This window comes from Panthera leo, chromosome D3, assembly GCF_018350215.1.
Source record: "Panthera leo isolate Ple1 chromosome D3, P.leo_Ple1_pat1.1, whole genome shotgun sequence".
Taxonomy (NCBI): Eukaryota; Metazoa; Chordata; class Mammalia; order Carnivora; family Felidae; genus Panthera; species Panthera leo.
In genome coordinates, this window is record NC_056690.1 from 94,423,618 (window position 1) to 94,435,866 (window position 12,249).

The window sequence follows — 12,249 nt, forward strand, 5'->3', positions numbered from 1 at the left end:
ACAATACAATACATCAACGCATTGTGGAATCAGACTTTCCAGAACAACTACTGAGTAGAAAACTTCCCTTGAGACCATCCCATAAGAACCTGTAATGGTGATGTAAGAAAAATAGAACTTCTTGCCCCAAAAGCACAAGAGCTTACCCTTACAAGCTCTAGATCCAGACAGCCGAAGGGGGTCTGTCTCATTCTACACAGGGCACGCTAAGAACACCTGCATCAATACCCAGACCTGGATTTCAGGGCTTGTCAGAGGAAGAGAAATCAGGAGCCCTCTTCCCCCAGTGGCCACTGACAGTTCATGGCAAAGAGCATGCACTCTGGAGCCAGACTGCTGGGGGTCTCTGACCTTGGGCAGCTTCGTGGAACTCCCTGGGCCTCAGTGTTCTCTCTTATATACTGGTGGTGATAACGGAACCCATCTTGCAGGGCTGTGATGGGACTTAAGGAACTATTATTTGCAATTGCTGTGTATTTAGAACAGTGTCTGGCGTGTGTATCTGCAGTTAAACAAATTTGAAGAAATACTTCTGAGTGCACCCTGTACACAGAGGGGAGTGTCCAGCCTGGACCATCTGTATAGCCCTACTGTGTCCAGGGGTAGCTTCAGAGGAAAGCTGCAGGGTCTAAAAAGGCTCACAGTATCTCCCATCACTCCCCAGGTTCACAGAAGACTAGAGATTTGCCAAGAGGAAGTGGTGAGCCAGTAAACACGTACTTAGCCAGCTGAACAAGTCTTACACTAACTCTTGATGCTCCCTTGTTAAATGACTACTGTCATGGTGGCTTCTGCTGCCATCGTTCCTAGCTCATTCCTTGCTTGCCTCTAAAGGTCCGGGAGGCACCTTCATGGGAAAGGGTCGGGGTGCCTCTCCTTTTTCACTGATTTTAAACATGACCCAGAAAACTTTGAGCTTCTGATACCCTGAATAGCTGCACCTTCCAATTCTTGACACTCCTTCCCTGAAACTGGGAGAACCCTCCATCTGAAATGCCATGGGTCCTAGAAAAAGGCTCGAACTCCTGACTAGTTGGAGTACCCTCTGGGAGAGTTCACAGGGCTCTGAGACCCACAAAAGGTTGGCATGGACACCACTGGCACCCACTAGACTGACATTTGCTACCTGGGTTCCTGGTGAGAGTCTCCTCCAGATGCAGCTTCCCACATCAAGTCACCGAACCTGTTTGAACACAGACGTGCACACATACAAAGCTGGAATCTTAAAAGGGTGTAGCTGACACACACAGGTGAGTCAAACTGTGTCAGGCAGTTCTTAACTGGCTCGCTGCAGGCAAGTGCCCAATCACCCCATGGGGAGGGCCTGGCCCAGCCCCCAGCCCACCAGATGGAAAGACATGTTCCTGCAGCACCAGGCAGCCAACAACCTCAGCCAGAGATAAGGTCTGGGGACCAGGGAACATGTGGGCCGAAACACTGTTACCTCAGCACAGGTGGGAAAATCTGTTGTCAAGCAGCTCCCATAATTCAATAAAAAATAAGGACTAACAGGGGAAAAAAAAAAAAAAAGCATGTAGGAAAGAAAGAGGCAGCTAAAAATAGGCAAATAGCCCACAAATATAAAACCGTTCAATTCACCAATAATTCAAAGATACCAATTAAAACAATGGGATGGGGTTCCACTTATCTACCTGGGAAAGAATAATGCCCAGTGCTAGGGGCAGGGGCACCTGGGTGGCTTAGTCGGTTAAGTATCCAACTCTGGATTTCAGCTCTCTGTCTCCCTCTCCCACTCGTGCTCTCTCTCTCTCTCAAAATAAATAAATCAACTAAAAGAAAGAAAGAAAGAAAGAAAGAAAGAAAGAAAGAAAGAAAGAAATACCAGTGCTAGAGGGAGGGAGGGGTGACAGAGATGGATGGGCAGATGTGAAACAGTATATAAATCTGCAGAAGAGACTTTCTGCAAGAAAATTTAGCAATATATACATATATATATATTCAAAGTCTTATAAATGTGCATATTTTTAACATAGCAGCTGCACTCTAGGAATCTTCCTGAAGAAACAATAAGACTTAATAAATCAGCAGTTCTTTATACCTTTTATGTAGCATATCTATACATACTCTGTAGGTAATGTTTATTTAGACTTTAAATATAAATGTTATTCACGGCATTGTTTATTACAGAAAACAACTGGAAATGACCCAAATAGGATACTGGTTAAATTAATTATGGTTTACACATAAAATAAATACTAAGTAGTAATTTTAAAATATGTTTTAAGAATGTTTTTAAGGAAGTTCTAATGACACGAGAAAACACACTGTTAAACTGATGGGGGAAAGCAGGCTATAGAATAACATGCCTGTAAAATATGATCCTGATTCTGTAGCATAAAGATGCTACATATGCTTATAAAGGGTCAAGAAGACACATGGCAACACTGAACAGTGGTCATTTCTGGATGGGAGACTGATCCCATTTTGTGCCTGATACAGTTTTTAAATTTTCTATAATGACAACATATTTGTTTACAATCCAGAAAAGCCTCCAACATGATTTTTTTTTTAATTTTTTATTTGTTAAAAAAAATTTTTTTTTAACGTTTATTTATTTTTGAGACAGAGAGAGACAGAGCATGAACGGGAGAGGGGCAGAGAGAGAGGGAGACACAGAATCGGAAGCAGGCTCCAGGCTCTGAGCCATCAGCCCAGAGCCCGATGCGGGGCTCAAACTCACAGACCGCAAGATCGTGACCTGAGCTGAAGTCGGACGCTTAACCGACTGAGCCACCCAGGCACCCCATCTCCAACATGATTTAAACAAAGCAGCAAACACTGGATTAAAACACTTAGCAGTGAATCTCCGCCAAACACAATGGACATGACATGCCCCTGAGTTGTAAACACAGTCTTTGTCTCTGTTGTGAACAACCGCCTTGTGCCACACTGTGACAAGGGCCATAAGATGAGAAGGGGTCAGGAGTTGGAGGGGGCTTGGCCCGGTGAAGGCATCGGATGGGCTTTGTAGGAGAGGGCTGGTGCACAGGGTGGATTCTCAGAGAGCACTTCAGGTGGGGGAAAGCTACATAACCATGGCAGACAGGCCACCAGGTTAAGAGAATGTGAATGAGGCCCGACTGGGACTGGGTATCTGGACAATGACGGGCCTCCTTTAGCACCAGGGTCTTCAACTAGAAGGTAGGGGCTTGTGCGGGGGGAGCACACTGCTGACAGAGGGTGACTGTGCTCCTTCAGACATCCTCTAACTCCTCTGCCCCTTGCAGACACCTCCCCTAGACACTGGCCTTCTTGCTACCCCTACGAGGCTCCAAGATGTGCTCCCTTGGGCCTGAACATGCTCCCCCAGACCTGTGCACAGTTCCTCCCTCCACTCTGCAGGTCTCATAGGAGGAGAGGCAAAAGTCAAAGCAAGTGGCAAAAAGGCAGTCCCACTCCCAGGGCTGGGGAGTAAGAAGTACATTCTGTTGGTTTGGGGAGGAACAGATCAATCACAAGTATGTGGAAATGTTTGTGATGGGGGAGAGCCACCAGGTCAAGGCTTTGGGAATTGACTAGCTGTAGCACATGGCCCAAAATTCTGAGAGGGTGAGAGGTGAATTTCAGACCCAATATCCTGAAATGCCACACGATTTCAGACCCAATATTCTGAACTGCAGGAACTGACATTTACAACTGCAGGAACTCCTCAAGTCTTCAAAGTGCTTTCACATTCATTACCTCATTTTTGTCCTGGGAAGTAAGCAGAACAGGAACAATGCCCATTTTACAGATGAAATAACCAAGGCTCTGAAAGTTTAAATGACTTTCCTGAAAGTTCAAAAGAGAAGTACGTAGCAGACCTAGCTGGACTCAGGCCCCGGCACCATTTTCCCCACACGCAAACCGAGATGCTATGGCGCTACGTTTAACCTGAATAAGGACATCATTGTCATCAAGTTTTGCTTCCTGTATTTTGACAAGAGCAGCTGGAGTAAAGGCTCCCTGCGGAGATGGGCGCCATGGTATCAAGTATTAACCACTAAGGGGGGCAGTGGGAGGGTGTATGCGGAAGGAAGAGCCAGGTGTACTCTCTGGACAGACAAGAAGGCAAGCCCCGTCATCCAAAATGGAACGTGTGTGTGTCCAACAGCCAGCTCAGCAGGCACTCCCTGCACCCAGGTTGGTGTGGCCCTTTCAGGGGTGCTCCCAAATCCAACCCAAACTCCAGCTCTGCCACTCACCACCAGGGGAACATGCACTGCATCTGAGCCTGAACCCAAGCTTGGAGCACGGGCCAGCAACTGGGGAGCTAGAAGGGGTAGGGCAGTCTGACACAGCTGGCTGGGCAGCCAGAACCCCCACAGCCTCTCACTCCTGTCCTGGAGGAGAGGCAAAGGCAGGCCCCCAGTAGCCTGCCCTGTACCAGCAGTCCAGAACTGTGTGATAAGGCCTGGTGAGGGCCTCTCCTCCAGATCTGTCCTTCTAGATCGGTCCTCTGGAGCTGTGCTTGTCATCAGGCAGCTGTGAGGCGCACATGGCTACTGAGCATGAGAAATGGGGCTCGTGCGATTTAGGAAAAGCGTTTAGTGTTAGTCAGTTTACACCTGAAATCAAACACCCTAAAAGGGCAGCCGGAGGGACCCTTGATGGAGGTGTTCTGTGGCTTGTCTGTGCTTGCTGGTAATCCCAGGGACGTGCACACAGCAGAGGTACATGACCAGGTCCTGGATAAGACACTGTGCCACTACAAGTGACCTTCTTGGGAGTCTGTATTCTCTCCCACAACTGCCTGTGAATCCAAAATAATCTCAAAATAAAAAGTTAAAAAAAAAAAAAGGAACCACTACATGTGCTCAATGCCTATGGTAGTGGTCCAGGAGCTCCAATCAGCTGTCTCCACCCAGTTAAAGAAACCCACAACTGTTTGGAGCTCCCACTCATGCCTGTGGGTTCTTCCCTCACACAACCCGCAGCGGGCACACTTGATTTGGGAGGCTGGGGGCACTCCTGGGCTAAAGAGGGGATGAGTTCCGGGCGAGGGTCACAGAGTTAGCATTCGGGGGAAGGGTGCGACCTCAACAGAAGTGAGGGGTTCATAAAAAGACGGTCTCCTCAAGATGAAAACGAAATCCCGAAACTCCATTGGCTCACTGCGGAGAAGCCGCCCCCCATCCTCGGCGGACGCCCTGTAAACCCTTTACCAAAGGACCCCCTCCGCCCTTGGCGGGCAGGGGCGGCCTGGACAGTGGGGGCACTGGACTCGGCTCCTTAGACACGAACGCCCGGCGCCCAAGTGCGTGTGGAGATGGGGGTCCGAGCCCACCCTCTGGCCCTGCCCCTCTCCCACCGGTCAAGCTGCTCCGCCTCGCTTTACAGGACGGGGGAGGCGTGGAGGAAGGGCGAGAGGGCCAACCCCCAGGCGGCGGCAGCTTAGGACCCGAGGAGCCCCCTCCTCCGGGACCCTGAGCAACTGCAACAGGACCCTCGCAGACAAAAGCGTCAGCCGCGAATGAGCCGCCCCCGCAGAGGGCAGAAGCGCCAGATCCTATCAGCCAATTACCCGAACGCGCACAGCAGCTCTCAAGTTGGGGCACGCTCGGGCCGGGGCGCGGACAGCGGGAGGGGCCACCGGCCGGGCGCGCCCAGAGAGCCTGGGCCAGGGGCGGGGGGTGGGGGGTGGTCCCGGCCCGCTGCCGCTCTCCCCTCGCTAGACCCGAGCCTCCTCCGCAGCGAAGGAGGCGGCGCGGCCAGGCCCTCCCCCGGCCCGGGCCCCCCAGCACCTCCCCCCCCCCCCACGACCCCACTCCGAGCAGCCCCCGGGTCGCCCCGGAAACGCCGCCCCTCCACCGTGTGGCGCGCCGGGTCGCCTCCCGCTCGTGGAACAAAAGAGCCGCTCCCGCGGGGGTCCGGAGCCCGCGCGGCCCTCCTACCGCCGGGCTCCAGCTGCACCAGCCGGGCGGCCGGGCTTTGTGTCCTTGCAGCGGCGGGAAAGGCGGCTGGACCCCCGCACTCCAAAGTTGTCGCCTGCCCCGGTACCTCCCGCAGCGTCCAGTCCCCCCCGGGGGCGCCCATTCATTCGCAGGGGGGCCCGGCTTACCTTGCTCTTGACTTCCACGGCGCTGCAGTCGTAGAAGCGCAGGGTCTGAGACTTGTGGAAGCTCCGGTTCATGGTTCCGGCCCCACTCAGCCTCGTCCTCGCCTCGGCTCCTCGCTCCCGGGGCTGCAGAGGACGCTGGGGGCGGCGCCCCCCGCCCCGGCCCCGGCCCCGGCCCCGGCCCGCGCGCGCTCGGCCGCCCCGCCGCTCTCAGTGCGGCGGCCGGAGCTGGGCTGGCCGCGCGCCTCGGGACTCCAGGGGCCGCGCGCGGGAGGAGCGGGGGGACGCCGGCGCGCGCCGCCCCGAGGACCCGCCCCCAATCTCCGCCCCGCGAGCCCCGAGGGCCCGCCCCGCTTCCCGTGGAGCCGCCAACTCCCCCCCACCCCACGCCCACCCAGGGCCCGCCCCCAAAGCTCCGGGGGCCCCAGTCTCACCCGCGCCCAGAGGACCCGCCTCCGAGGGCCCGTTCCGCGAGTCCCGAGGACCCACGTCCCGCCACGCGCCGCGAGGACCCGCCCCCCCCGTGCCCACCCCGCGCCCCGAAGACCCGCCCCACGACTCTCAAGGACCCTAGTGCCGCCCCGAGCCCCGAGGGCCCGCCCCCCAATCCCCGCCCCATTCCCCGAGGACCCGCCCCACGAGTCCGGAGGAACCTGGTCCCGCCCGGCGCCCCGAGAACCTGCCCCCGCGGCCAGCCCCCAAAGCCGCTGCTCCGCGGGAGGTGGCAGCGACCGGAGGCAGGGAAAAGAAGCTTGGACCAACTCGGGGCGCCTCACTCCCACCTGGGCGCCCGCAACTTCTCCCTCATCTCCCCTCCACCATGATTCTGTTTACCTCCACTGGGCGGCCAGGGAAAGGGGCTGATTTGGGTTGGTTTTTGTCATTTTCTTGGGTGATGCGCGAACCAGTGGAGGCTTGACTGACTCCCTCGGGCCACACCTGTCGGTACTAGCTGCCAGGTAGTAGATGGGTCCAGGCGAAAGTTCTGCAAGGAGGCAAACTCCTAAGGCGTACTTAGCACAGGTAGAAGCAAGGAGAGCGTCAGAAGCACCTCTAGGCCTATCCGACGGAAAGGAAGTCTTCCGTAAGGCCAGTGGAAAAAAGGGTATCTTAGGAGAAAGACGGAATCGGTTGTTAGCACCGTCACTGTGTACTTATTTTCTAGAGGGCTCTGGAAGAGGAGCTGGAATCTTCCCTCTGGAAGCGGGAAACCAAAATCCTCATCCTTCAGGAATTTGTGATGGAGCTAAGAAGACGGGACAAGTAAGGTTAAATATTATTATATTATGGTATACCATAAATAATCGTAATTTATAAGTTATGCAATTATGAAATTACTATAAATTACTATAAAAGAAATCTGGAGAATACAAAGAATTGAAAGAAAAAAAAATACGGTCACCTACAATTATACTGGTCAGCAATCAATTCTATTAACCTTTTGGTATATATTATTTATGGGTTTTTTTCTGAATATATATTTATATATTTTATAAAATTGTGATCATGCTGTTTAACCAGTTTTGCAACCTATTTTTTTCACCTCATGTTATGTAAGAAACACATTTATTAAATGTTCTTAAATAAGGTTTTTAAGAGCTGCGTGTATAAATATAGACATAATTTTTTAAAAATGTTTATTTCTTTTGAGAGAGAGAGAGAGCTCGAGCAGGGGAGGGACAGAGCGAGGGGGAGAGAGAGAATCCCAAGCAAGCTCAGTGCTGCCAACACAGAGCCCGAAGTGGGGCTCGATCCCATAAACTGGGAGATAATACCTGAGCCGAAATCAAGATTCAGATGCTTAACCAACTGAGCCTTCCAGGCGCCCCTATAGACATAATTTTTAATCATTGCATTATTGGATATTCAAGATGTTCTCAATGTTTAGCTTTTATAACATACTGTGTTTCTTGAATTCACTTACTTCTAATTATTTCATTAGAATTGACTACAAAAAAATGGAATGAGTATGTCACGGAGCACACATATATCTAAATCCTTTAACACAGATTGGCAAACTGTATCACTTAGAATTTAATTTTTACTTCCTTTCACTAAGATCTCCTGTTACATACATGCCAGGGGCATTGCAGAGGCATAGAGTTATAGTTCCTGCTTTTTAAAAAAGACACCAATCTGGCCAGGGGTCCAGTCATGTAGACAGGATTCCAAATCAAGGCAGAAATGACAAGAGGAAAAGACTATTCCAGAAAAAAGTTTGAGGATGTCCACTGGTGTGAAAACTACAAAGGACCTGATACAATGGTTTGTTATCAATTCAAATTTTAATAAATTCCAAGTTGAATTCCAAAGAGATACACACTCTGCCAGCTGAGAGAGCAAACTGTGCGCAGAGGTGCTGACTTTAGAGGAGAAATCCCCTAAATGGCAATGTGGGTCTGTGGCTATTGCTGATTGTTGAGAATGGTCATCACTGTCAGCAAACAGTGATCATGCTGGGGGGAGAGCACCCCGTAGATTTCTTAAGAAGTGGGGACAAGGGGTGAAGGAGTTGGGCAGCATTCTAGGTGATGTGGGCAGGTGCAGGGCACCAACTGGCTTACTCAGGGCTCGGAGATGGGGAGAGGGCTGGAAGCTACAAAATTCCATCCTTGATGGAAGTGAGATCATTTCTGTCATGCCTGTGGCCCAGCTACATTTGTCCCATCTGGTGCTTCTCATCAATACCCCCCTCAGCCCCACTGAAGCAGAATCTGCACTTGAACAAGATCCCCTGCTGGTTTGTGTGTCCTTGTTTGTAGTTTTCTATTGCTCTGTCAGTTCTTGAGGGGCATGGTCAGCAGGAGGACATGTATGTGGACGGAGCCTGAGTCTCCAGGGGGGACTTGAAGGTGATTCTTTTGGGCTTCAAGCCTGTGTGTGGGTCGGGTATAGTCAAAACCAAGTGGCTGGGCCGAACCTTCAGATGGAAAAGCTTCTTAATCCAGCAGCATGATTGCAAATCTCCCCACAGGTCCTGGCCTGACACACAACCACAGGAGCCCAGGAGCAGCGGGCAGCCCTATTGTTGGGCTCTCTCTAGCTGGGGCAGGTGGGCTCCAAACGGTTCGTGCTATGCCCCAGTCACAGGCCGGATGCACACTCCTAATTGCTGTTCTGTTTGTGATCATGGAGCCAGCTGCCTCAGTAAAGTGTTCAGAGAGTTAGGTGAAGTTAATTGAGACTCTCAGCAAAGGTGTTGGAAATTTCGGTAGGCCTTGTCTTTATGCTGTGTGTTGTGCAGGCATCTCACAAAGGACCTGAACTTGAGCATGTCACTTTCCTGGGCCTCAGGTTTCTTTATATGTGAAGCAGGTGCCTTGGCAGCTTCCTGGCAGTATCCTGGTATCATAATGGGGCAGATGGGTCCCACTGTGAAATCTCGAAAAGTGCTCTGCCAATAGAAGTGCTCCGAGGGGTCTCCCGCCTGGCCTGGAGCAGAGTCGGTGCCAGGAGTGAGTGTATCAGCCTTGAGAGAAGCTCATGGCCGAGGCAGAGGCCTGGATCACAGAGATACACTCTTACCATTTGTACAGGGTGAGCAGCTGGTTTCAGACAGAGGCTGAGAAAGAAAAGTGGGAGAGCTAGGGGCCTAATCCTCCTCATGTGTTTGGCTTCAGACAATCCATCCAAAATGGTGACCAAGTCCCCCAGTATCAAAAAGGAAACATTGTAGACCCAGGAAAATATGTTCCCCAAAGCCCTAGGCCTGACCTTGCAGGCATTAGCATCCACAATGGAATGAGTAATAAAGTTAAAAAATCTCAAATTTCTTCCTTTTTTTTTTTTAGAGAGAGAGAGGGAGACACCAGCCAGGGAGAAGGGGGGGCAGAGAGAAAAATTTTTTTTTCTTAAGATTTATTTATTTTTGAGAGAGAGAGTGCAAGCAGGGGAGGGGCAGAGTGAGAGAGGGGGACAGAAGATCCGAAGCGGGCTCTGTACTGACAGCAGCGACCTCGATGTGGGGCTTAAACTCAGGGGCTGTGAGATCATGACCTGAACTGAAGTTGGACACCTAACCCACTGAGCCACCCAGGTGCCCCAGGAGAGAGAGAATCTTAAGTAGACTCTACACTCAGCACAGAGCCTGATGCGGGGCTCGATCTCACAACCCTGAGATCATGACCTGAGCCGAAATCAAGAGTTGGATGCTCAAACAACTGAGCCTCTCAGGTGGCCCTCAAATCTCAAACTTCTAAATAGTTGAGGACTAAAGGTACCATCATCAGAAAAATCATCAGTATTTAATAGTGGAACACACAGTGATAAATTATTTTTAAGGCCCTGATAACAAAGAGAGAAATGTCAACCTTGTGTGAGTCACTGAATCAGCTGTCCACACATCTTGTCAATTCCAAGTGTGATGGAGAAGAGTCTGTGAAGCAGTAGAGAACCAGCCAGGGCCACCCACCCTGCTTTACCTCCTGGAGTGCCAGGCTAGGAGGGGAGTCCTGCATGCATGGCTGGCGTAAGAGCTGCCCAGAGCCTGCGTTTGTGCAGCAGGATAAGTTCAGGGGTTTCTAAACAGAATTCCTACCCTCTCTCTCTGCAAGGGTACTTGGCAATGTCTGGAGGGTGTGCTGATGGCAGGTAGAGGCCAGGATGCAGCTAAACACCCTACAACGCATAGAACAGCCCCCACTGCAAATCTCTCACTGTGATCCTGTGATCCTTCCCAGAATGTCAATGGTGCTGAAGTGACAAACATGGGTGTGTGGTAATGCTGGCCTCCAGGAGAAGGTCAGGATCCTGGACCATCCCTTATCTATTCCCCAACCCAGGCCATCCTCTCCTTTAGCTTGGTCAAGTTTGAGGACCTTCTGTTGTCCACCAATGATGAGTGATCTGGTGCCCATCCTTAGAAGTCAGGAATAGAGGGCTCATTAGTTCCCTAACTCTCTGAGTGACCACCCCAGTACCTCCACCCCACCCCTTCCTTCTCTGCCCTGGGGCAGGGTCTAAAAAGCTGGGGCAGGTGGCTGTTGACTTTAGTGTTGGTAGCTTTGGTGTCAGTCCCACTGGTAATGCGGGCTGTGGTGTTTGGGCTAGAAAGAGACAAATCAGGCCAATTAGCGGTGAGGCAGCAGCTGCTCTGTGGACCATCCTTGAGCAGCGAGGCTGATGAGTAGCAGAGGTCTGATGAAGACACACACACCCATGCTCCAAGCCCAGGACCTTTCCCAGTCAACACCCTCAGAAGGCTCTCCCAGCCACAGGCACCCACCCTTAGGCTCTCAGCGTGTTGTTCAGCTGTGCACCGAGAGATCCAGGAATAGTGTGTGGTGTGTGGCATCCACTCCAGACCAAACTCCAGGTCAGAGCAGCTCAGCCTGAGGCTGAAGGAGGCCCATCAGTAGATTAATGGTGGGGTATATCTTGGGATGGAATCACAGGGGAGTTTTATTTTCTCTCTTTTGCACTTTTGAAGCGTCTGCCATGAGTATGCATATCTGTAATAAGTCACCTAATAGAGTGGCAGCCCAGTGCAGGTTCGCAGCTTTGCAAAAGGATCCTGTCTGGCTCTTGACCAGCATGTTCAGCCATGGCTCCATCACTAATGGGGACCTCCCAGAACACTGGTGTTTCCCACCTTCTGTCTGCAGACTGCATGTGATCCTGGTCCAGAGACTTGAGTTCTGTGAGTCTCAGTTTCCTCGGCTTGGGGAAGAGCAGATACTGTCCACAAATCTCTGAAATGACTTGTGGAGAACCTACCTCTGGGCATGTGCATGTGCTGGACAGAGTGCAGGTGATGCTTGTGTCTGCCTCTCATAGCTCAGTCTCAGTGACTCACAACAGAACTATGCATTTTGTTGCTTTTCTTACGCAGACATTTGTTGAGAGTCCTGATGCAGCCTTGGACTTGGTAAGAGTCTGTGCTTGAGTGGAGGCAGGGCAGCGAGAGGGTCCACAAGCTCTTCCTTCCTGGCTACATGTGTCCCACTTCCCCAAGCCCTCCCCCTTCTCCAGCTGGGTGGCTGCTTCCTCCTCTTCTGTGTCCTGGGCTCTCCCAATCTGTCTTCAGTGTTTCAGATTTGTAGCCTGAGGTTGAAGTAACTTGGCAGCGTAGATTATTTGAGAGCCTGTTGATCTTGAGGGGATTTAAGACGAGGATCCGGCAGTGTCTCCTAAAACCTGAGGTGGGATGTGGCTACATTTCATGGGGGGCTGGAACCAGAACCTTCCTTTTA

General features: G+C 51.6%; 1 protein-coding gene across 1 annotated transcript in view; it reads right to left on the reverse strand.

Annotated features, from left to right (window-relative positions):
• Positions 1 to 6,209, reverse strand: part of PARD6G (par-6 family cell polarity regulator gamma) — a 91,566-nt gene extending 85,357 nt beyond the window's left edge. Inside the window, exon 1 of the mRNA XM_042910484.1 lies at positions 6,062 to 6,209. Within this exon, the coding sequence (XP_042766418.1) occupies positions 6,062 to 6,133 (72 nt within the window). The 5' untranslated portion in view covers positions 6,134 to 6,209. The remainder of the gene's footprint in view (positions 1 to 6,061) is intronic.
• Between the last annotated feature and the right edge of the window lie 6,040 nt (positions 6,210 to 12,249).